Below are 27151 nucleotides of genomic sequence, written 5' to 3'. Positions count from 1 at the left end.
GTACATATATCCTTTATATCGATATTTCTTATACGGATTATGGATTATTATGTGAGTGAAATGACGCCATTAAGTCGAAACAACGTGTGTTTCATATACATGGATGAGTAAGCCAAGCAAAAGCTAGGTAAGTAAATGCTAGACTTGAAATAAATTTCATTCCATGTATTAGCGGCTGATCTCCAACTTTTTGATTTTACAAGTTTAACGTTTTGCGGTTATCTTTGATGGAACATCCTACTGTGTATTTTAATTTCACATTCACTATAGCCGCAACATCTTATGATAAATTTTAACTGAATTCTAAGAAAATATATTGTAATTGCAAAATGATATATAATTATACATGATGTTTTAATATATTAACTAAGTAAACGACAACTATCGTATTCGCTTTCTGACTGTGGCTCAACTTGTTGTCAAACACTTTTATTGTTCATATTTTTCTATTATTCTAAACTCCCCTATACGAGAGCAAGCTATAATTAAGTTTTAAAAAGATCTTATCTTATGTAACTAAATGCGTGCGAAAGCTTTCATACAGTTGGTGAGAGTCCCGATCCTGTACGAAAATGCAACCAATCAAAACAGAGCATGAATTATTCACGAGAGCGAGAAAATATTGCGAGTTGGCCAAGTCATTATGTTCAAGGAAAATTCTCAGATAGCGAACATGGAACCATGGAAATAGTAAAACATCCTTAATTTCCCAAAGTTAACAGTACTCAATATATGTACATCTAATACTACAATAACCATTTAGTACATATCATATTATATACCATATATTTTTTTATACGCATAGTCGTACCTCAGTTACTAGCTGGGATAAACCGCCTTTGCTGCTTACCGTTTTTTTTTATTTCGCGCAAAAGAATTAAACTGTGTTATCAATTAAGTGAGAACTTTGCACTTCTCTTTTATCATTGAAATCATCTTACAGTCACGCTTTTTGCAAGTTTTTTTCCCCAATTGTAACTTTCCTCAAGCAGATCCTTAGTTCGTGATGTTTATAAACTATACAATAAGATTTTTTGCTTGAAATATTACTATTCCGTTTATTTGTTGCAATTCGCAGAAATGTTTTGCAAATTGTTAAAAAAAAAAAACAACCACATTACACATATCTACATTAAATTTTGGTTCTTTCTTCCAAAAACTTATTTTTCCTGAGTTTTGAGAGAGAGAGAGAGAGAGAGAGAGAGAGAGAGAGAGAGAGAGAGAGAGAGAGAGAGAGAGAGAGAGAGAGATGGAGAGAGAGACAGAGAGAGAGAGAGATGTGAAATCTATGGGGACATTCATTCCATCTGCATGCTATATACATGTACACACCATGAATTTATTTTTATTTGTTACAATCCTGCTTTAGGAGATTTTGTATTTTGTAAACTAACAGAATAGATTTTTTTCTGTAAGATAACATTCTTTAGTGGAGTCCAATAACAATTTTATTTTAAACCGTCACGAAGTTCTGCACGTGAGTTAAATTATGTTAAGTCCTAATCAGATTTGCCAAACATTCGGATTATGTTTGATTCTTGATTATTTTTTTTGTATGTATTAGTTGGCACCCGTCGGTGCACGATTTTTTGAGAAGTAGACTATATGATTAACACAATTATGAAAAAAACGTGTTATTTCATAAATACCGGTATAAAAAAAAGTGATTCTGTAAGTAACTAGAAATTATTTTTTTGTACATATGAATATGGTTAAGACTGCCATACTCTCTCTCTCTCTCTCTCTCTCTCTCTCTCTCTCCTATAAAAAGAGTTGATTTTGATACCAAGATATAAAAAAAATTCAAAAAGTTTTAAAGACATATATTTTAGAGATGTCAAATATACTCGGAATGACCAGCCAATTAATTGAAGGTTTTAGTCGAGCGATAGTTGAGTACCTGTTAGTTTTTGTTTCTTTTTTGAAACACAACTTTGTCCTTTTTCATGAACATAATGTCTCATACGTCTTCCCTTTAAATAAAAAAAGAATTACTTAAAAAATTATGATTATAGCCGTACATGTAATAAATTGATTTGGCTATAAATGAATTAAAATTATTTAATCCAATTGATATATTTTATCCAAATATTTATTTGAACTCACTCGACTTATATTACGTAAGAAAAAACGCTTTTTGAAAATTAATCAAAATATGTTATCATGTCAAAATGTCAGCTGCATGGGAAATTCAGACTGACGGACAGTGGTGCTAAAGGTCCATCCATATAAAAAAAAATATTGAGCACAAAAAGGATCTCGCTGTTTTGGACTAGATAAACTTTTTAAACTTTTTTTGGAATATATTCTGTAAATTTTTTCAAACAAAAAATTTCGGAGACAATTCACTACTGATTCACAATTACATTTGCCTCAAACGTTTTCCTAAGCACACTTACCGACCCCGGAAAGTAAAGTGTGTTAAATTTATACGCGTCGGGATCAAGAGCCGCCATCTTTAACTGTAAGAAAACTACACTATTTCACTTTTGAGGACTGTTTAAGGTACTTCACTACACCGAGACTTATACTTTTAAGGACACTACGTCACAAGATGGCGATTTAAATGTTTTGTTAAACTGTTTGTATCAATCACTTCAGATCTATATCGTCATAGCTCAGTGGTTAAAGTATCAGGCTTGATAATAATTTTCTGCTGATTTGAGAAACTATTTCAAGGTGTAGTGAGGCACCTTAAAAGATATTCAGAATTCAGAGACAAGTAAAGTAATGTCATCTAAAGTAAAATGTCTCAGAATGTTTTGTGGTATTGAAATTTTCCCATAATGTAATTATTCATTTTTTTTTTGGTTGATACATTGTAAGATGAAAACTGCGCGCAATAAATATAGCTTACTGTATTTATATGGAGTGAACTGTAGCTCCACGATCCGTCAACCCGAATTTCCCGTAGAGCTACAGTACTACACTTACAAAATTGCATGTATTTTTAGGGTTTTTTTTATGGAAGACATTGAGTAAAAGTAACCTGTATTTTTTGGATATATACATCTTTGATGGCGCACATAGTTTAAAGGATAAAAAAACTGCTTTAAGATAAACAGCTTTCACCGAAGTGCATAAACTAAAGGGAAAGAGTTGTAGGAAATACTGTAAGTTTAGAAAATTTGAAGATCCTGAATAAAATATTTAATAACGTAGTTGTATATGCACAAAAGTCGACTAATATTATGGGTTTTTTTTTTTAGTATCAAGAGTGTTTTTGGGCCAACATTTTATAAAGCGGTATCTTTAAAATGTATCCATTTCGTTTATTTTTTAACAATGATATGTGATCTTAGGTGACCGAAAGAAAGAACTTACAGTAGAAAAAATTTTAAATAACCTATAAACTTTTGTCAATGTTCAACTCCAATGCTACATGTAAATAATGCGCATGAAAACAATTTTAGAAGAAAATAGAATATTTATACGCGGACACTTTTGTGTCAATCTACAAAAGTCATTAGATGTGTTTGTAAATTATTGTGATATATGGAAACTTAATGTTAAAATAGCCAAAACGAAGACCCTAATTTTTTCAAAAGGTGCAATGTCAAAGAGTAAATTTTTGTATAAAGGAGTAACTATTGAAAACGTAAAATCATTTTGCTATTTGGGTATTTTTTTTTATCAAGAAGTGGAAAATTTAATAATGCTAAAAAGCATTTAGAAGAACAAGCGTCAAAGGCATTATATGGTGTTTTACGAAAAGTACGTTATTTTAACCTATCAATTAATTATCAATTAGACCTTTTCGGCAAGGTCATTAATCCAATTTTCCTTTACTCGTGCGAAGTGTGGGGTTACGAAAACCTAGATATTATCGAAAAGGTTCATTTAAAATTTTTGAAATTTATTCTTAATCTTAAATCTAGTACTCCAGATTGTATGGTGTATGGAGAAACTGGAAAGTATCCATTGTCACTCTTTGTTAAAATTAAAATGATAATGTACTGGGCAAAAGTTTTGACAGCCCACGATTGTAAACTCACTTATGTAATCTACTGTTATTTTTATAGATGTTACAAAAATGGATCTTTTATACATCCACAGATAAAATGTATACATGATATACTCAACTCGTGCGGGTTGTCTTATATATGGGAAATCAAACAATTTGTAGTTATAACTGGCTTAAGTCAATAGTTAAAGAAATTTACAAAATCAATTTATACAAGATTGGAGAAGTGTAGTAAACAACTCACCAAAATGATTAATTATAGAATTTTAAAAACAAATTTCAATTTAGAAAAGTACTTACTGATTTTACCTACAGATCTATGGATCACGTTTACAAAATTACGAACATGTAATCATCGATTCCCCATAGAAACAGGTAGATTGCATAATATTGAGAAAAAAAATAAAGAAAATGTACAATGTGTGATTCTAATAGTATTGGCGATGAATTCCATTATATTTTAGAATGTACACATTTTGTAAACGATAAAAAAATGTTTTTGTCCAAGAGATATTATGAAAACCCAAATATTATAAAAGAAAATGGGGGAATAAGATGGCACAACTGCCCATTTGGTTTAGTCGCAAAATTCAATTTTGAATTTAACATTTTTTTCAATAAATTATATTTAATATGTTATAATACAAGATTACAAAAGGGTAATTTCTAACTATATTCAGTTTGAAATATTTCAAAAAACGATAAGAAAAAAAAATAATGAATCCTTAAGTTTTGGTGGTACGAACCCACAACCTAAAAACCCAATCTCTATAAAGTTACCTAATGTCTGGTGCTCTAACAACTGAGCCAATTCATTCTCAAGAAAGTGCGTTGTTTAAATGCTATATGAGACGTTGACCACGAATTTACGGACTTGTATTTTTTTTCTAAAACGTTCAATTGTTGGGCTCCAAATGACATTTTAAAGTATTGTTGGTCTTCTCTCCACATTTTTGTTGATTAAAATCGGTTTGAATTCCATTAAACCACATTTAAACCATGACAAAAATATGGAGCTCAGACCCCCTCTATGAAAGAAATTATTTATAAAAATTAAACCATTTCGAGGTTTTGACACGCATAAGCCAGTTTAAATCAACCTATTGCAAGTATTCAAAATATTTAAGGATTACAAACCGATGTTACGTTAAATATACATTATTTTTAATTTTTTTTTTTTTAAAGTTTCAGATTCAATGATATTTCAATTTTGCAGTATCTATTCATTCCTCATATGGGCATTTTACACGCCTTATTCACTCAACTTCTTTAACGAGCTCATGAATACTTTTAATGTAGAAACACTAAAAACTATAAATAGGACAGGGAAATTCTCTTTTATTTGAGCTCCACCTCAACACCGACTGAGGATTGAACTTACGATTCCTGGAACCCATTCCCCTAGCAGTGATCGGCCACCGCGCTAACCACTCCGCCATCTAGGCAAGACAAAAATCGTAATTTCGATGACGACGGGAATCTAGCGCGCTGACCGCGCACTACACAGTCGTTTGGAATACAGGTGGAATACAGTTAAACGACAATTTGAGAGGGTCGGGTATATATATCTATATATATATATATATTTATATATATATATATATATATATATATATATATATATATATATATATATATATACATGTATATATATATATATATATATATATATATATATATATATATATATATATATATATATATATATATATATATATATATAAATTTAACCCGGTGATCATGGTACGGCTTTGTGAGTCGTGAAATAAATAACGTCAGGCTTTTTTTTAATTAGAGAAAAATTAATGAAAATACATAGATTTCACAAGAAAATACTCCATTGACGTAGATAGGCTGTATCTGTAACTTAAAGTCTTTGAGAAGTCGTGTCAGTCAAGTGGAAGTCTTTACAAAGTCGTGTCATTTAAATCGAAGTCTTTGAGAAGTCGTGTCAGTCAAGCTGGTATAACCCGCAAATACAGGGTGATCCATAAATTCTGATACTATATAATCATAAGACCTCATATGTTGTTGCGTTAAGAAATACGATATACTAAAAAAAGTATTGTTTCATTCTCCTTTGCATAAAAAATTAGAATGAAGTCAAATAAAGTAGAAATCAAGATGAAAATGAAGTAATGCCGTCATATACATGTAACTATTTGTTGTTAGGTTTTCTGTCAAAATGGCATAATCTACAATCTCATCAAAAGATTACATGTTCTTCAATTGAGAAACTGTATTTTGAGAATTGTTCACCGAAATTATGATCCCTAATATGCTGAACAGGTTGTAACAGATGGTACACTTTCAAAAAAAGGGGGATATTTATTTAAGAGTTAAAAAGATATTTCACAATTTCGTTTTAGTGGAAGTACATGTAGAGCTTAGAGCAACATTTTCTGCGTGCTATATTGAAAAAAAAAAGAAAAAGATAAATGAGCAAGAAGAGTATTTGGTGACTTCCAAAACCATTTTCTAAATAAAAGGTGCTCACGGTATGAAAAGAGTACAACACTCCAAAAATGCATCAAATTGTTGGTTTATTTTAATACCAAGGTAGGTGTAAGTCCCATTACCTCAAGCTAAGTGCGTGCATAGAAGGCTTATACCTACTGCGTCGTCCTGATCTTACATATAGTCCTTATATTAACGCTGGGAGAGGTGGTTTTTTTTTATTTTGATATAATTATGAAATGGCAAAGAAGGCAGCTAATTAAAAGAAATGTAGAAAGGAACCAAACCAAAAAAAAAAAATGCATCCACAATTCGTTCTGAACGTCTTCACTTTACACTGCAAAGGAAAGACGTCAAATTTAGCCCTCTAAAGGATCTTGATATTTTGTTGTTAATGCTTCGTTTCCAAGCTCTGATTTGTAAGGCAGACAAATATCATTTTACCTGTAAATTATGATCTTGTGTTTCTTAAACATTTCTATTATATGTGATTTATTTGATTTTAATTCGCTGTTTTCAAGAATTTATGGATCACGAATGAAACTTGGATTTGTTTGGGTTTTTTTTTCCAGACCTGAATTTAATTTTGAAATATAGACAAAACGGGTACATGAACATTCTGGCTTAAAATGTTAAATACTGTAAATTCTTTATTTTACGCGAATACTTAATTCTGCGATTCCGCTGGTTTGTGTCAAATCGCGAGAATGCGAAAATCAAATTAAAAAAGCACCAATTGGTAGAAAAAACCCATCAATTTTTATAATTTCATATACATGTAGTTCAAAGCTGTCTGAAAATTTATAGAGATTTTAAAGTCCGTGAGGGTTGCTACTCGCGATTTTACGCGAATATTAATTGTTCGCGTTTATCTATAGTATGATATTTTTGGCCATAAACTATCATTTAGCAAAGAGGATAAATCAAAATTCTCCAAAAAAATTTTTTTAGAAATATTTTATCATAACTTTACACAGAGTTTCAATAACCCAAAGGATATTAATATAATTTTAAAATGACCATTACCATCCAGCCTTTTTCATACATTGTAGCTGCAGGTTGGAAGCTCCCATACTGGAAATAAAATTCGGATAGATATGCATGTGAATTTATATAGCTTTAGCTATTATTTAAGAAACGAAGCAATGTATCTGAAGGTAGATAGAAAAAAGAGAATGAAAACAATTTGCAGTAGTACTTGGGAACTTGGGGATTTGAAAAGGCATAATGAATTGAAAGACAGTTTGTATTCTCTACATGTATAAGTACTAAGTAAAATGTATATGTAAAACTTAAAATCAATGTTTACACTACTGCTATTATAAATATAATTGAATATATACCTTGATCTTTAATGGATAGAACTAAATATTATGGGCTATTGTTTGTCTGCTGTTCAATCCATATTCATTTATGTACTTCTGTGTATATTTCTGAATAAAATTTCTTCTTAAACTATTGACAATGAACGGATGAAGGATTGACAATAGCTGTATGTTGTAGCTGTATGTTGCTTTTTGACCGGGCATTTGACCCGTCAACAATTACATGTATCTGGTTTTACTATTCATCAGCTTTATGCTCCTTTGATTCTGAAAATAAGGATTCTGAATTCATAAAGAAAAACCCCTCAAAACATGTTTTAAAAAAAAGTGGGAAATGCAAAAAAAAAAATTGGTCAATTAATTTCAAACATGGACTTTTTTTTCGGTGATTTCTGCGTCACTTTAAATAATGAAAATTTTAAGTATCCATATCAATTTAATGTGAATAAATCTCGATCGGAACAAATTTGCAATTATCTAGACTGTCTTTTAATGATGATGATAATGATACAAGGTATGATCTAGATCATGTTTTGCGCTCATAGGAATGAAATTGCTTCAACTTCTGCACTAACCCGCAGATTGTCATTAACCTTTGTCCACTGTGTCTGCAGCAGACCGCTTTAAGATTATTAAAGTCTATACAATTCTACACATTAACACCGGGCCTTGGCTAGAACTCTATATAGATATGGTCTAGATCTGCAGAATGGGACTCGTAAAAATGGCAAGATTTAATGTTCTAATATTTTAAAGATGAAATAAGATACTTCTGCCGAAAATCACGCCTTGCGCATAGCATTGGATTTGATTAATAATTCATCTATTGTCTCCGGAGAATAAGTGATATTGACATAGCCTTCAGTCTGATTCTGCTCCTACTTAAAAGCTGAGGGGAGATACCAGTCCCCGCGATCATAATTATCACACTTTCCAATACAACCTTGCGAAACAACCACATGTCGTCATAGGTTGTTTTTCCCTCAAGTAGAATTTCTAAGGCGGCAAATTGATGACGTCACCAAAACCCCGCCTACTTTATTATTGACATTTCTTGTCTTTACGCGCTGGGCATAAATAGAGATACATAATTCTCTAATTGCAGAGATACGAGAGAAATAAATTGAAAAAGGAGACGAAACGGCTTGTTGACACAAGATCAGAGGCATTTGTGAAACATCGGCGAAGGAATTTGTAGCATCTTAAGGTTGGTAGAAAAAATACACGACAAGCAAGTAACATTTTTTTTTCAAAGTTGAAAACAATTCTATCAATTTAAAATTAATTTTGAGCAACAAAAGTCAAAGTAAAGAATTTGATTTCAAAAAGGGGTTCTTTTTATATGTATTTTCTTTCAATAATCTGATAATCTGGTGGTGATCAGTATCCTTTCGGTAATTAGATATTGTTGCATGCACAAAACCGTTTCCTAATTGGAACAGCGATTCATTTTGCCAATTATGGAACAATAAGTGATTTTATAATTTCCGATTGAAACCACCGCGACTCTGTGAAGAAGGGACGTCGTACAAGAGCGGTATGGTCTGGTTAAATCATCTAAATAGCTTGCACCTGAGGCAAACGAGTGCTAATTTCTTTAATTACGCTCCTCTGTTGCGCTCATCGGCTTGACGTGTTTAATTTTGATCGACGATAATAAAAATCGAAACATTTCATTAACGACCTACTTAATTTGTATAAACATTTTCACATTTATCAGTAATTCACAGATGGAAACAAATTCTCTTTTTTTTCCCTTTGAAGAAGAAAATGAATGAGCTAAAAACCCATCTCTCAATCTCTGTGACATTTTGATTTCTTTATGCACGGGAAATGTATCCTTGCGCCAAAGGCCCCTGTTTTCCTACAATGCGACACTCAGTTTCTCCTATTGGATTTCATTGGAGTCATTTGTGGCTTCCGATGTTACTCGGTTCATGAGCTTTCTACAGACTGATTAAACAAAGGGATACTAATGAATGAACCTAAGCTAGCTTCCATATTTCGTTTGATGAGACTTTCTGAGTGTATCGCGGCAATCCCCCCTCAAAAACCCAAGAAAAAAAAATCCGCGTCACGACAAATTCAATCTTGTTGAGCACCCAAAAAGTTATCTAATATACGAAACACTTACTTTTTTTTTTCTTTTATTGTTTTCCAAGAATTAAATCGGATTTCTCAAATTTCAGCTGAAAACGATTTTATTATTATTATTTTTTTTAATAATATCTCCATTCATTCAAAGGTGACTTCTGGTTACTTTGCGGCGTTGTTGGGATTGAGGATATACAATATCAAATTGTTGTATACATTTCGAAGCATAAGAACCCGAGAAGAAAAGTTATTAAAATGCAAAAATTCTTGCTTTATTCTTCCTGTTTTTCATTTAATAATATCGTTCTTACAATTGTGTGGTTCATGATGAAGTTTGTCCTTGGGATATTTGTGGCTTGTTTCCGTCAGTTTTTTTGGTTTTTTTTTTCAATAATGTTAACAATATGAATATTTGTAAAGAAATTAGTTGACCATCAGGAAATCTAAGAATCAGAACTACACGATGGTTTTCTGAGTTTGTAATATCGAAATTTAAAAAAAATGAAATCAGAATTTTATTTTTTCTACGATAAGTAATCTTGTAAAGCAGATTGTGGCAACGAAAGACAATTTAAAAGGGATTTCTGCTCGATAAAGCTTTATTTTGTTAGTACAAAAAAAACTGATTTTTATTTACTTTTTTATGCTTTATAAAGTTAAGAAATAATGCTTCCCATTTTTAACTAAAAGACTTGCATGCTTTATTAGCAGATTTGCGAGAACGTAATGACACAAGCATGTCACGTTGTATTGGTTTTTTTTTAAGTTGGAACATGAAAAATTGTCATGATTTTTTAGTATTGACTGTCATCCGTTAAATTAAAAAGACACAAAGTGACATGCAGCACGCATTAATATTTTTCAACATGCCCGCAAATCTTTTTATAGATATGAATATGTACAATACCAGTATACGTATTAGATTTCGCGACACGATTTGAGATAAGCCGTATAGTTCGTTAAAAAAAATTGGTGTAAATGTATTTAAATACAATATTTTCTAAATATCTCATTTTTGATTTTAGCGACAAAATTAATTCTAATAAAAATATTGGGCGTTGAATGACCATATCATATTCACATGTATATGAGAGGCTTAAATAACGAGACAGAGTAATTAAGGTGCACGATTTTTTCATGGTCCTTCTTTTGTTTTCTTTTTGTTTGTTTGTTTTGGTTTTTTCAGTACGGTTGGTTTGGGGGGGGGGGGGGGGGGGGTTAAACAACGAATATAAACAGTAGAAGTAAGATTCATTTAAAAGCCAATCTGAGAATGAAATCAAATCTTGATATTGGTTTCCTATAAATACGTTGTACTGCAATATGGTCTCTATGAATAATTCAGAAACATTTAATACATGCACCGCTGTCGTCTGGTTCACGGATAGGTGCCCAGAGAATGACCAGCAGGCATGTTCACGAAACTAAGATAGGACAAAAGTGTGTTTCTAAGATTTATGACTTAAGAAAAAAGTTAGGAACGTCCTACGATCAACTTAAGACTCGTCTTAAGATGTAGCTCGACGGTAACTTAGTAACAGTTACTCTAGCTGTAATTTGTCAGCTTTCAGGCAATGAACATTCATGATAGTATAAATGACTATGCTAATGTAACTCTAAGCATATTCTTTTTTTTATAGATACTAGAATCGAAAGTAAAGTTATGACTTAATCTGACGAACTCGCAAAATTGTCAGAGTGTTGATTTTCGTAATAGTCATGGTACATTTATATGTTTAGGCACACGTGTTGACTATCGGATAATTCTTGCTTTACGGGCAAACGTTATCAACGAACTGATCTGTACGCTCGGTCACGCAAGCTATCTTCTATTATGAAAATTAATAATTGATTAAACACTGGTGAAGACTCGATGATATTAATTCACAACCGATATACTGATATCCAATACGCTTGATCAGGTATCGGTAAATCTGTGATAATAAATGGTCAAGTTTTGTTAATCATTCATTAAACTAAATAAAGTGTTGCGTGCAATACCAGTTTATATATACATTGCAAACTTAAAATGTCCGTTTTTATATTGAAACCATGGGCGTTACAGCATTACATGAAGAAAGATGGTTGGAGTTACATAAGCGTTTCTTCAAATACAAATCAGCACAGCATTACTTTTAATTAAATGACGGAGAATGCTCTATAAAACTGCAAAGCAATTTTGAATTAATATTTCATTCATGAAAAACAAAAGATGTTCAATCAAATATTCAAAGAATGATTTTTTTAAAAAACCCAAAATTCATCAAAATTCAGGATAAGAAAGTTAGAACGCATGTTTTTTCTGGTCTTCAACTTAATAATGCATTAGGAAATCATTTATTTTCGTCGATCGTTTTGAAAAAAAAAAATCGGCACTTGATGTTGTCGCTGCGTTATAGATCGATTCCTTCCGAGGAATCCCGAGGGCCTCGTTTTAGACAAAGAAAGATTAACGCACGAATCTGTCTTAGGTGCTGATAGTTACTGAGACCGTCGGTTTGACATCAGCATTCTTTATCTTGTGATACAACTGGACTGATAAGTCATGCATTTTCTCCCCTGAGAAACGGAAATTCATTTATAAAACGCTTTGCACATGCGCACTGCTATGTTTTTTTTCTTTTCGAATATTTATGCATATCATTCAAAACTTTAATTGATTATTGTGGATACTTTGTAGTTTTTCTTTTTAAGTGGGGGATTACCCAAAAAATCTAAATGAAAGGTATCAGTTGCATTTCTAATTTTTTGATGGTCAGAGTCAGTTAAAAAACTACGAGCGGTTTTTCTTCGTCCAACTTTGGCATAATAATGTTGTACATGTTTATTTACCCCCTTACCCCCATCCCCACCCATTTCAAAAAAAAAAAAAAAACAAGCAAAAATAAAAGCCCCAAAAAACAACACCAAAAAATCATTTACACAATGCAAAACTTTTGCGAAAATGAAATAAATATTGTAATGAATTTTGTATTTCGTTTCACAACTTTCCAAATATAGTTATCATTTTTTCAAGAACCAAATAAAGTGCTGCATGGCGAGCAAATATTTCATGTATTAACTTGTCTGAGTGACTTAAGAATGTACATGTACATGTGCGAAGGCTAACAAAACATACTATGAGAATAAAAAGAGGATAAATGACACTGATTCAATGACATACTTGTTGGTATTTGCAAGATGAAATTCAATTTTCAAAAAATATATCCCTTCCAATAATGCAGGAATTGGTTTTGAACATCGCTGTGTGGGATTCAAATGATGATTCCTATCAATGTATTGGCAAAACCTAAACGATTACCGTACATCCGTTTTGTTTCGCGTGTCACAAATTTTTTTGCGATTTGAAAAGTGTCCTACAGAAAATGGTACAGGATATAATTTCTGCGTATTCAATATTTTGCGATTTAAAAGAGTTCGCGAAAAAAGCGAAAATTAGATCATCGCGAAAATTACCGGATATACGGTATTCTGTTTCATAAAAATGGAATTTATTTAAAACTTAGAAAATGATGCCGGAATCATATCTTAAGTGCGATATCGTATTAGGTGTGCATAGTATCAGTTTTGTTCTTGTTTATTGGTATCATGTTGAAAAGTATGGGATCCGATTAACGTGTAGCATTATGTAGCATTAAGACGTGGACACCTGAAATCATTCATGTCACCTGTATATACATAATTCTGTTACTTCAGTGGCTGGTTTAATTTTTGTCTTATGTAAGGTGAAGCGTGTCAATCGGAAAATCTATGTCCAATCAGGTCTTGGACTATTTCTACAGGCGTCGCCATTTTAATCACTGAACGTATCTCTCCTTTCCAATATTTATCAGCGTATTTAATTTGCAATTATTATATATTTATGAGTAATCTTGATGAAGGCATATCGTACAGTTTGACAGATAATTAATTAAAATTATTACAACATGCAAGGCACCGTTTAAATAATCGTCGAAACATACATTCTTATACCGTAACATGATACAAATGTCGTAAACCTAAAATTGTCGCAAAAATATCCAGACGCATAAAATCCACACAAATAATCAAATGTGACCAAAAATAATTCTTTTCTTTTCAAATGATATGGGATTACGGATTTTTATATCTTATTTCTACAATGGAGTATGTTGCCAATTTTCGCCATTTCCTCACACCCATGCGTAAACTTTTTGTCTTTCGATAATTTTATAGCAATGGATAGCTACTGAGTAACTGTTTTCGAAACTGCTTTGGTTCAAATCAAGAAAAGAAGGCTTGAAATCGTAGTCTCTAATAAGTTTTGTATAAATGAATAGAACTGGTTCATCGCACGTTTTATATCTGTAGCAACAAGATAATGCTTAATCAGACAACAAAAAGACATATTTACTCTCTCTCTCTCTCTCTCTCTCTCTCTCTCTCTCTCTCTCTCTCTCTCTCTCTCTCTCTCTCTTATCTCTCTCTCTCTTTCTTTCTCTCTCTCTCACACCCAGGACATTTCTTAAAGTGCTTTGAAATATTTAAGAAACAGCAAACGCGATTGCACATGTACTTGAACCTGTTTTTAAAATGCCTCAAACGCCAAAACAAGCGTTATAACCCCCCCTCCCCTCCACTCCCTCATCTCTACATTCACATTAAAGTAAGAGATTAAGAGATCAAAGTGACAACAAGACGTCTCTTTGCAAATGAAGCATCTTTTACAATTGACCAAACACGCTAGTATAATTTGTGAAATCTGCGGGGAAATTCATATCAACAAGCGCGGCAAGGGAGGGATAAACGCGTAATGAAGGAAGCTGTACTAGCAAGTACTGGCAGTCTCTTTATTTCAATTTCTGCGCCGATTGGGGGCCACTCAATGCGACCAATACTCCAATTTCTTCTGATGGTTTTTGGTACGAAATGTATTTATTGTCAAATGGCAAGGGACAAATTTACAACTAAACAGCATTTGTCAAATGTTACCATCCATTGGCATGAAAACAATGCTGAATTGAGAGAGAAATATGATCCGATGAGAGGGAAGTGATTTAGTATATTTTATGTGCTATTGTACAGAGCTGTGCATTGGTTAGTTGTAAAATGTTAACACGGATATTTTTTTAAGTAAATACACATCTATATGCATGCTAAAATGCATTACAGGGTCCAAATTCAGGTATACAGCAAAACTCGGTTATAACGAAGTCACTGGGACCTAAGAAATTACTTCGTTATATCCGTAATTCGTTATAACCGTGTGCTGGGGATCCAAGATGACTTCGCTATATCCATGAATTCGCAATATCCGTGTTCGTACTAAACGAGTTTTACTGCAATAGTTATACATAATTAATGCTTTAGCACCAGTAATTTGAATATTCAAATAGTCTTTCATTAAACTCTTCATATCAGATCTTTTAACTTTGGAAGTACAGTATTGAGTGAGGTCTTAAATATACGTCATATCAAAGTGGTATTCAATTTTCTAACTACAACAACAATTCTTAAAATATTACATAAAAAGATGGCATTCTTCTATAATATCTACTTCCCAAATAAATTATAACAATTATACAAAATATATAAGTACAATAAAATAAATATCTACATGTTATTAGATTTTAGCGAAGTTAAACTCTTCTTTGTCTGAAAAAGGAACACAAAATACTACAAAAGAAAATGCCACAACCAAACTATATATTTTTGTCTCATATGTACAGTAAAAACAATATCCCCACCATATCATGTTCTGCGCAATCTGGTGTGATTACGATTAATATTATGTGGTTGATGATTATTTCATATTTTCGCCTTTTGTGGATATTTTAAAATAAAGAAATAGACAAAACGATTTTTTTTTACAGGTAGTCACTACACTCCCTTATATAAAAAAGATAATCATAAATCGGATTAAAGACTGAATAAAGTTAACAACATCGTTTTAAAGCCGTCTTGGAAGTGCTATGAAATTTGATCGAGAATTACGAATTTTTTTCCCCAAGTAAAGATCTTGTTTGGCATTATTCTGTTGGAATGTTCGTTAAAATCTCAGAAAAGGGGGAAAACAAACACACCATCTGTTGGTTGCTAGCGTGAAACAAGCTGAAACTCTCAGACTTGGACCAAATGTTTAAAAGCCACCATTTTTACGTCTCCATCCTGTAACAAATGTCTTTGTTATTTGCTCTCTTGTTCAACCTCCGCAACTTAGTTTTTTTCTCTCTCTCATTTTTGGTTACACTTAGAAGCCCATGACAACCCGAGGTGCGGGTTACTGATATGTTGGAATTTGCCAATAAATGTGAAATCGATTTTCTATACCTCCAAATGGAAGACAAGATGGTGTTTTGATCTTGTTTGTCCCTTCGTTCTGTCTATCATTCCGACATCGATACGATAATGCATTTGAAGTCAAGTCAGTAAGAAATGTGTGTGTAACTGTAGCTACAACACTCTATTTGCTATTTTGGGGGGCTTAACTACTAACCAAAATCATTTTATTTTTTGGATGAACATAGTATTCCCTTATTTGAAGCAATGAGAAGAGGGAAATTGTGGATAGTGGTCTCTTAATAAAACAAAAGTGGTATCTCGCGCCACAAACACATATAGTGGAAAAAGAAATCAATATCACACTGGGAATTAAATAGTTTGCTTAGCCTAAATATCACTTCTGTAAATGGAGGATTACAAACAACTCGCCACGGATTTAATTCTATTCCGTGGCATTGGATAGAGGATAATACCCACAGTCAAAGACGGCCACGATACAGCGGAAGTCTGGCATACTCAATGCAGATTTTCACTTAATGACAACAAGAATGGAGAGAATACAGGAGAAAAAAATAAAAGAAAACATTATAGACCTTTGAGCTGAAGTCCGTTAAGAACAGACTTTGTCTATTCACAGACAAACCTGCGTTTTTTTTGTTCTTGGCATGTTTTTCGTATGCTGCGGCGGGAGTCTAAGGGGGTTAAGAAGAAACGGTATTTCCGTTTTGACATAGAATTTGAGGATAATTAGTTTCGTTGTCGGACTGCCACTGTGTCCGGTTCTTTGGGTTTGACTTAACGATAATGGCGAACGCTTGTACAAAAAAGATTGTCAGGGATTTGGTATAGCGTTACTGTAAACCTGAACTTGAAGGGTTCTGTTTAAAATAAACCATGGAGATTTTCGTAGTCGCCAGAACTGATTTAAGCTACTCTACGGACTCTGGCAGGTTTAATGACCGTTTGAATTAACGGTTCTCGTTCTTTATCTATCTCTTCTTTCTTCTTCTTTCTTTTTTGCCTCAATAAAAAGCAACAAAAGAAAAAAAAAATGATTATAACCAAAATCAAAATAAAAAAAAAAAGAAATTAAAGTTTTAAGGTATCTGCTACCGAATCTGACTTTTAAGAAACAACAGTTAAACTAAAGCTCTCGTCCAGGTTTCTCATTGTTTATATAACCGGCTTTGTTTTGTCTCTGTGATAAAAAAAAAACAGTTTGAGCAGAGAAATTCATTTCAACAGTCACAAATTACAAAAAGTATATACAAATACATACATGTAGGTAAATATACTATATATTAAATGTATACACTGGTACAATTATTACAACTGCTACCACACCCAAACTTTCATATTTTTTATCTTTGAAAATTCCTTATTTTACGCGAGTACTCAATTTCGCAATTTAACCATTTTGCATCAATTGAAATCGCAAAAACATAATATCGCAAACGCCAAATTTTTTCCTTAAAGATGGTTCCGTTTTGTTTACATGTTTTCGAAAAATAAAAGCGAGATTTTAAAATCCGCTAGATGTTTTTCTCGCAATTTTACAAGGATATTAACTTCTCGCGTTTAATAAGAAATCTTCAGTTATACAACTTTTCAGATTTTATTAGACCGATTTCCTTTGTATATAATTTTCCAAGCTGGGATGGTCAAACAGGTTTTCGTATATTGATATTGAAAATAGAAAAAAGGAAGAAGAAAAAACGATATATGAAATTAATTTCACACTGACTGACATTCGTGACTTTTCCCACACACCTTTTCTGTTCAGAAATGTACTTTCGGAAAGAAAAAAAATGTTGCAAATGAGGATTAAATGAATACTGCCGTCTGGTACATGTATGCGACTTGAGGATCTAGATTATGAAATCAGTCTGACATATGAAATATCCATAGGGAATGCCTGGAGACGAATGAAATCCCTATTCCGGTAGACGGGTAAACAACGCTATGGAATAACTGTCAAGCGTAGGAATTTACAAAACGGTCATTAAAAAGAGAATGATTCCAACGGATAAACGGGAAAAAATCTTCCGGTTTCTTACAAATACAATGAACGTTTTGTTATTAGCCATTATGTGACGAATGTTTTGATATAAATATGCCTCTCCTATTCCCATTGCAAATTTTATTGAAGAAAGACTTATTAACTAATGCACCATTATTTTAAGTAACTGTCGAGATGAGGGCCCAATGGATCTAAACGCTTACATCGACATTAAAATAAAATTATACCCAATAGAGCAATCGCCTTTAAGACTACCTTTTAAAAAGCCGAAGCAGACCTTTCCGAAACAAATCGTCAAAGTCTCATCCTTGAAATCTCGCGAGAATTGGTCGATGATCTTTTAAGGTAACCTGTGGACATGGCCGTTTTAATAGTCCTGGCTCTGCGCATTGATCACGTGTCCCCAGGGAGCCGATGCTCGCCAATCAGAGATCCGCAATTTGCCTCCCGCAACCATTTATATCACTGAACGGTCCCAGCGCGGACCCAGGTCGCTTTATTTCGTCATTAGTCTTCGCATTAATTAAAATTGTTTGTTGAAAAAAAAAACCTACGCCATTTTTCAAATGCGTCTGTCACGACTAAAATTTTTCTCATTTCCATCAATAATTATAATTACTATATACTATCTTTTCGGCCATTCTATATAGTTTTTGCCGTGGTTAACAAATAATACTTTTATGAAGACTTCAATTCCGGAATTACAGAAACGATGATGATAAGACTTCCCTTCCGGCTACCAATACACACATGGATAATTAATAAAAACCTGTAATCAGCGAGTGGAAATGTTAATTGCTTAGAGTTTATTGCGATCATTACCTGTAGTATCTAGATACGTGAGATATAAGCTTTGATTATTTATGACTTGGATTTGAGCGATGGAGAACTTGTACGCATTGGTTCCTCATGAAAATGTCCAAGACATACTATTTAATATATGAATGACTCTAGAACAAGCATGAAAATTAATTTATGAAAAGTTTACTGAAACAGGCACGGAACATTGTACAAAAAATGTATAGGTATACTTAAATGCGATATAATGAGCAACGGACTGTATAACGAAAATCCAGACATTTTTTCTGTTGTTTGAAAATGTTCCAAAAAACTTAATAAAGTTTCTTTAAATTCATGCGATGATTTTATTGAACACAGAAAATTTTCATTAATCTCTTTCTTCCTTTAGATCTTGGATCTGCTGTTGTCATATTGTTAAAAAGACACTTAAGTCTTACGAAAGCAAGCGTGACCCACCGATGACTCGCACTATGCTGTGATAACATTCAAATTGTAGAAATCTAATGTAGCTGTCATTCTCTTGGATAATTTAGTATTCTTTAAACATACTTGGAACTCAGAAAACAAACAGCAGAAATCTGAGTATCTTGTTTAGGTTTTGTTCAGCTAATAATGTATTTGTTCTCTCTTTGTTGTGTTATGGCATTAACATCATCAAATGTCTTCAATTGGTCTTTAAAGATCCGTCTGCGATTGGTCCTTCACGATTTGTCTACGACTCTGTCACAGTTTATCAAAAAAATTTCCGACTCGCTTCTTTCTATATTTTACAACAAATTGCATTAAATTTTCGAACTTGCACTACGATTGTTATTCTAAAAAAATAGTCTCCGTGTTCCTTGCCTAATTTCCTCATCCAAATTACTTTTTTGGATCTAGAATATATCGCGATGACAGCACGTTCATAATTCCCCGTGTATCCTATAATTGCGCACTATTGATATCAAGAAAATGACTAAAGTCAACAAAATATGATTCATGAATTAGCGACATCCCTTGATATTATGTGATTTAACACATACAAGTGTCATTCGAGAAAAGAAAAACGATTTGTTCATTGTTCAAAATCCATGGACTCATGGCTTTGTGAATTGAGGGAATTGTAATAATCGTACCGGAGTCGACAAATTGAATTATCCGGAAAATATTCAATTCTAGCATCTATAATAAAATCAATAATTTATAATCATGATGCGATATGTGAACATCATCGTTGGCACATGATGTCCTTTCCTTTCTTTATTTTTCAAATAAAAAAAAATGATTTCTCTTTCTCTTCTTATACATATAAAAATAAAAACACAAAAGACATTGCGAGTATTACCTCTTTTCATTCTATATGCATCTATTAAAAAAACCCTGATCTTTCAATCTCTTCATCTACCTACATGAATACAAAGGGACATCAGTATCCTTTGAAATACATACATGTACCTATGCATACGTACGCGCAGCCTATTCGGCTGGTGCATATGAACTCTCCTATAATAAGTTGTTTTCGGGTTTTTTTTTTATCAATTATGATGTAATATATATTAAAAACATATTGACAAATTTGCAGAATCATTTTTCATTTCATTGTCGTTATTGAAAAATAACCGCAATGTTGACCAAATCAGAAAGCAACGATATTCATGTCTCTCTGAAGAAAACCTAATATCTCTCAGATTTTTATTCCAAAACGGAGAACAACAAAATGCATGTATTGTACATATATTGTAAATAGAACCATTTTAACAAGGCCTTGGACTTTCAGTAGGAGGTAGCTATCTATTTCTTGCGTCAAAACAAGTTAAAAATGACGCTAGTTTCAGGCGAAATATACACCGATTGTGAAGTCTTGACTCAAAAGTCAGACAAATCTTGTTGATTTCAAAGAGCCATGGCTGAGTGGCCTGCAATGAAATAGACAGGCCTACATCACATTGCTCTTTGACACAACTACCCAAAGTCCAAGCTCTTGTTAAAATGGTTCTAAATGGAATAATACTAACTTACGGGTCACAGTTATAGATGCCATTTAAGCCATTGAATTATTATTTTTTTAAAGATGTGGTCTCATAACTGCAACGGTGTGTGCATACAAATTGAATAACGCGCTAATAATTTGTTTGCACTCATTGTTGCAGTTATGAGACCACATCTTTAAAAAAATAATAATTCAATGCTTATATTTACGTTTTTAAACATTTATTTCATTCCCGCAAATATGATTTATTTTTAAAAAGCTCTGTCTTATTCAATGAGCAATGCGAAATTAACGGAATGACCATTGTACAGCCGAAATATGCTGACAAAAATAGTGCACAGCGTTTTAAATTCTAATAACACAATTTTCTTTTTCTTTTTGTAATTTAATGAATTTATTCTTGGTATACTAAGAAATTAATCAATTGAATTCATTTAACTGTCAAAATATATTTACATCAATGAAATATTTATCAGCGTAAGTATGATATCAGGTCGTTATCCGGTTTGAAGTCGCAAGAAGAGTCAGTTCATGTTCTTCGAGAAATACTGAAGGAATACTGAATATATTCATACGCACCAACTTTGGTGATTGGGTCTTCTGTGTTATGCGTAAATATCACTCAAATCAACCAATGCAATTTAATAGAGGGAAAGAAAGTGAATGTAAATCTATATAAATACGTTTACTCGCTATGTCACCACTGAGGTCTTTTCGCACTCTTTATAAAAAAAAATCCTTACAGAGCATCAGGAATGAAATACAGAATATTTTAAACATTCTCTTTAAATCTAAGTTTTCAGGATGAATTGTTTTTACTGAAAATTATTTTCAATTTAGATATAAAGAAATGAAGCTGACCTTTGGAACAATACTGACGTTACTATGGGCGTTTTCTTCAATTAAAGCCAAACCTGCAGGTGGGTATTAATATAATATGCAATTCAAATTAGATCTTATAAAGATATATTTTCTACCAAAAAAAAGTCTTACTAATAATAATGTTATCTAAATTTAGTTCAATCTCTGTATATATGCGAAAGAAAGATTATATCATATCTACTGTTAGTAAACCTTCGTATTTTTACGCGGGTTTATAGTAAGTTCATTTTGTAAGTAGAAATCTATTCGTCAATGAGTCTTTGAGGCCAAAAAGAAATTTGTGCGTTCTTGAGGCTAGATTATGAACGGTTGGCAATTGAAATTAAGATGAAATAAAGAGAAACTAAAGCATACATATAAAGTGGATGCGGATAGACGATATCGTTGAAATTGTGTCTGATTACAAAGGATGAGACTGCATTAGCAAGTCTTACAGCAGAATTCTCGATTAGGGATGGTCGCACTAAATCACCGGGTTTCGTAACGAGAGGAATAACTAAATGCGCGAAGAGATGTTCAGCTCGTAGGATATAAGAGAAGGTGAAAAGGCGGATTTAATTTGTAAAGTTGTGAAAACCAAGGTTTTGATAGGATTTTACTACACAAAAAAAATCAAAAAACAAAAAAACAAAAAAACAAAAAAAAAAATACAACAACACTGAGGATAAAGTTAGCTCCAAGCTCTTAGAGAAATGTGAGATTAAAAAGAAAAATAAGATATTGTCTGAAAATAATAATGCTAAAAAAAATCAAATGCGATATAAAAGGAACGACTGTGTTTATATCAATGATACAATAGATGATTGATTTACATAAGCCGTAGCTGCACGGCCTTCCATACCAAGGTAAGATATTGGGGTGACAAATAGAGCATGGAATATTTTACATAATTGCGTTATTTAAGAATTTTGACAATGGACGCTAATTTTGAGATCATAACGTTTTATCGGGAAAATCCGATCGAGATGGTTTGCTCGCAATTGTCTGGAAAGGGAGCCGCACTTAGCAGTAGTATGGTCACTAATTTTACGTTGGCAATTGTGGGGCGAAGTTGTTGCTATAGCGTACTAATAAATTTACAATTGCATGTATATTAAATAAAAGGGTTTAATTTTTATGTTCTACATAAACTTTTATGATGAAATATGCAAATGAATCTTGCGTCATTTTGGTTACTGTATGTAAACGATCTCAATTCTTGCTGGAATTTAAATATTCTTATTCTATTTTTGCAACTTAGAGGAGCAGACAAAAGCAGCGGGGAAAGCAGACGACAGGGTCAAGCGGTCGCCATTTGTTCCGAAATTCATCGGCAAACGCGATGACGAAAACGACGACGCATTGCTAAGCTTGGAGGCAGCCATTCGGGACGAACTCCTGAGCCAAGAGCCTTTTGACATTTATCCTAGTGACGCAGACGACGCATTTGAGCGTGAGGCTCGCATGAATAGACAGTTATTTGTCGGCAAGCGCGATAGCAACCCGCTTGGAAAAAGAACAGCTCCGATCCTTGGCTTTAAACGCTTTTCACCCCGTGAAGAATTAAAGAGGTCCACCATTTTGGTTCCCGAAGACATTTCAGAGTTCGACATGAACAAGAGAGGAAATCTACCGATGTTCGTCGGCAAGCGCAGGGCTCCCTTTTTTGTAGGAAAACGTCGCATGCACCTTGTGGTGGGGAGAGGAGGCAATATGAACAACCCAAAACTTGTGGGAAAACGAGGAACGCCTCTTTTTGTTGGGCGGCGGCGGGCGGATACAGACGACAAACCTATTTATTATAGCTATATAGCACTACGCAGGTCAGTGCCAGACGAGTTGCGCATGCGCGATAGTATTGCAGATTCTTTGCTCAATGGCGATAACTTTTATTCTGCAGCTGACACGGGGAGTGGGGTTTTAGACATCCCAGATGATGAGGACAGCTTATCAAATTCGTCCAGTCAAAAGTTTAAGCGTTTTGAAACTCCAGTGTTTATAGGAAAAAGAAATAGTTTAATAGCAGACTTGGCGAGCGCCAAGCAAGCGCATAGTCAATTACTCCAAAAGCGTTTCGAGCCACCCATGTATGTAGGTAGGCGGAGCGAGCAACCCACTCAGGCGCATAGAGCACAAGTACAATACCAGCAAGGGTCCATATCGTAAGTCCAAACCTGTCTGTGAGTCAACCTCGTTTTTCATTGCAATGAATTCCTTCGTCAAAGCAAACCTTTTGGTAACCCTTCTCCTATTCCATAAGACATTGTACTTTGCAAACCTAGTTCCATCGCATGACTTTAAAGGACATCTTAAAAACAGACAAACGCAAAAACTCTAGATAAATTCTTTAAAGAGAATGTATTGTCTGAGATGCTTTATTTTTAAGTTATCAACATTTTTTACCTTTCATAAATAAAAAAAATATTTCAAGATGGATTTAGCGTTTGCGAGGACACCACTAGAAAAAATTCCAATAGCTACTAATTGTTCCCTGCGCATGCGTTAACACCTAGTTCCCACGTCCTGTTTTTTTTAATACACAAAAGGAAAATGAGCATAGTTTGTTAAAACCGCCATAAAATATTTCATAAAATGTATCAAATTTGATGAAATAAACACGTTTTATAGACCTAGTGAGAATCTATCAACCGGGGGCTAAGCCCGAGGTCGATCTATTTGTATTAGGTATATAAAACATATAAACATAGACTGAAATCCAAACGAAATGCATGTAATGATATTTGAGAAAACAGACGTTTCTATCGTTACGTCACAGTATTGCACGTGAATTAAACTATGGGGTTTTCCCCAAAGCTTGAAATCAAAATCTATTTCTAGTATGTCAAGCTGTAAAAACTTTCAGACTTTAGTATATATAAGGTTTATAAAAAGATCTTGTTACAACATTTTACTAATTAAATTCCTCGGAAAAGTACAATACTATGATAGTGACTTTTTATACTGAATTTAATTTAATTTCCAAAGTTGATAGATCTAATCAGCTGTCTTATGCAATACTGGGATAGTTTATAAATAAAAAAAAAAAATAGCTGAATTACATGTAAATAGGAAGTAACTGTTCGTTAAGAAGCGAGCGAGCGGCGCTTGTTGCATGTTCATAGGATGAGTATTGCGCATGTGAGCATGCATGAAATACATGTGTATAGTACTTAGTGTATTATGTGTAACACACAAAGGTTGTATGCAGCATCTTCATGAAGTCACCCTGGTTTTGGTCAATAAAACACCAGCGTTCATTTCCTTGAGTAGAGATGGGATAATACTTCTTGTAGTTCGTAATTGAATGAACACGATGTTTCATTAGTTTACTTTTTCCTTCCATCAAATTCCTATATTTCATCATAAAACATAAGAATTGTTTCTAATTTTTTTTATTATTTCATTTTTTTTTCAAATAATTACACATATTGTATATACAGTGTATGCAATACGCATGTGTGCACAGGTTTTTAGTGGACATGAAATCTTGTGCATGGCGATATTTAAAACTCTTGTATGGAATATGCATTATTCAGACATCAAATGTTGCATGCTAACTGAATGCAGTGGCGATCGGCTATCTTGTGATTATGTTGTAGTAACATGTGATATTGAGCGATATCAAACTTATATACTATATATTATAGACTTGTATATTATTACATGTACATGTATTTATTGGAATGCTATCTTTAAGTTTCTTTGAACAATATTTCATCATACATTGATTCTGCCTCTGCGGAATTTGTCACCTTACATGATCAATATTACAATATTTCTAAACTTTAACCGATAGTTGTAGATGTCCATGCTTGAAATTGGGGGTTAGGTGCGGGCGGTGGGGAAGCAATGTATTTCTTTCATGTCTGACTATCAAAATAACACAATCTGAAGTTTTGTAATGATTCTGCCATCTCGTACAATTTATTTTTGATCGATAAATGAAATATTTTGGGATACAACATATCAATAATAAGACATTATATTATTTTCACAATCTAGTTTTTGATCTGCAAGCTGTACTTTTAATGGACAAATACAAACGTGGGGGGGGGGGGGGGGTATAAGTGTATCATTTGAAACATTTCTGTTAAAGGACACAACCAGGAAACATGACTACTAATATTGTCTTTTGATATTGGATTCGAGAGAAAATTAAATAAATCATCTTCTTGTTCTCCTTTTTTTAGATGATTCCGATCAGGAGAATCTTCTTAGCTCTGCAATAAGAGGATTGACAGAAACCAGAATTGGTACACCAGACGATCCATTATTAGCTGACTCTCCACTCAACATCAAAGGGGGAGACTTGGAAAACGCCGAAACTTTTGATACTGATCATCTTAAATTACAGAATACTTTGGACGAAAATTGTTCGGATTCTATTCACTCCCCCGTTATTAAAGATTTAAGCGAAGAAGTAGATAATAGTGATAACCAAAAAATGGCTGAGAATCCTACGGAAAATCAGAGATCTAAAAAGTACTCCGAATTTCTCGGGAAAAGGTATTCGGAGTTCCTCGGGAAGCGCGGATTACCAAAACGATTTTCGGAATTTCTCGGCAAGCGTCTAGGTCAAATTAAACGTTTTTCGGAGTTTCTCGGAAAGCGTCTAAATGATAAAAGATATTCAGAATTTCTAGGAAAAAGAAATCATGTCCAAAAACGTTATTCGGAATTTCTTGGAAAAAGATTTTTTCCCAGAAAACGCTATAGCGATTTCCTTATGGGAAAACGTTACAGCGATTTCCTTATGGGAAAACGAAATATCTGGTCAGAGAAAAGACAGGGGGAGTGGGTTGGAAAATGAACTTTTATATCGGAACAATATTGTATTGAAAATTTGAAACATATCAACCATTTCTTTCTATCCAATCTTCTATGATGTTCAAAGATTATATCAACGGATAAACCTGCATACTTGTTTATATATCTATAGTTGCTCAATAAAAAAATATTTAATGTGTTTATATTTTGCTTCATTATATAAGAATAAAAAGCACTTCTTATAGGAAGAATTCTATGTCTCTTTCTACAACCCCCCCCCCCAAACACTACCCTACAAATTGTATGTATTTTACAGACTGTTGGGGGGGGGGCTAAATCAAGTCAAATGAATATCGAAACTTTAAGTTGAAAATTCTAGCAAAACCTATTAAAGCAAAAGTAAATGTAAATGATTGTGCCGAGCTCCTGTGGTTAAAACTAGGTTCAATATCCCCTGGAGAAGAAAGATAACTCCCACAGGAATGTAAAAGATTCCTTAACAAGGTAGTAAAAATGAAATACTCTTGAATTGTTTTTAAAAAAATGGAATTAAATTATCCCCATAAGAGATATCTCTTTTATTGTAGGCTAGGTTTTTATTGGGGGAAAAAACCAATATGTTTAGCTTTTATTGCGTGACATAGAAGCGTTTT

At 33.1% G+C, this 27151-nt stretch overlaps 1 protein-coding gene across 2 annotated transcripts; it reads left to right on the top strand.

Annotated features, from left to right (window-relative positions):
• The first annotated feature begins 8799 nt into the window (after positions 1-8799).
• LOC128158452 (uncharacterized) lies at positions 8800-26061 on the top strand. Of its 2 annotated transcripts, XM_052821308.1 has the most exons (4): positions 8800-8953; positions 21711-21790; positions 22993-23554; positions 25922-26061. In XM_052821308.1, the coding sequence occupies exons 2-4, from the start codon at positions 21721-21723 to the stop codon at positions 25923-25925; spliced, it is 636 nt and encodes a 211-aa protein (XP_052677268.1). In that variant the 5' UTR covers positions 8800-8953; positions 21711-21720; the 3' UTR covers positions 25926-26061. The 2 variants fall into 2 exon arrangements, with proteins under 2 accessions (XP_052677268.1, XP_052677266.1); XM_052821306.1 differs by lacking the exon at positions 25922-26061 and having other exon boundaries at positions 22993-23897.
• Positions 26062-27151: the final 1090 nt, after the last annotated feature.

The sequence above is a fragment of the Crassostrea angulata genome, chromosome 8, assembly GCF_025612915.1.
Source record: "Crassostrea angulata isolate pt1a10 chromosome 8, ASM2561291v2, whole genome shotgun sequence".
Classification (NCBI taxonomy): Eukaryota; Metazoa; Mollusca; class Bivalvia; order Ostreida; family Ostreidae; genus Magallana; species Magallana angulata.
Note: the sequence above shows the minus strand (reverse complement) of the source record. Positions and strands in the feature narration are given on the sequence as shown.

What these genes read in the sequence shown, in the direction of transcription:
- LOC128158452 (XM_052821306.1), top strand. Translation starts at nt 21,721, where the DNA reads ATGAAGCTGACCTTTGGAACAATACTGACGTTACTATGGGCGTTTTCT. An exon ending in AATTAAAGCCAAACCTGCAG is followed by an intron (nt 21,791 to 22,992) that starts GTGGGTATTAAT and finishes TTTGCAACTTAG; the next exon opens with AGGAGCAGACAAAAGCAGCG.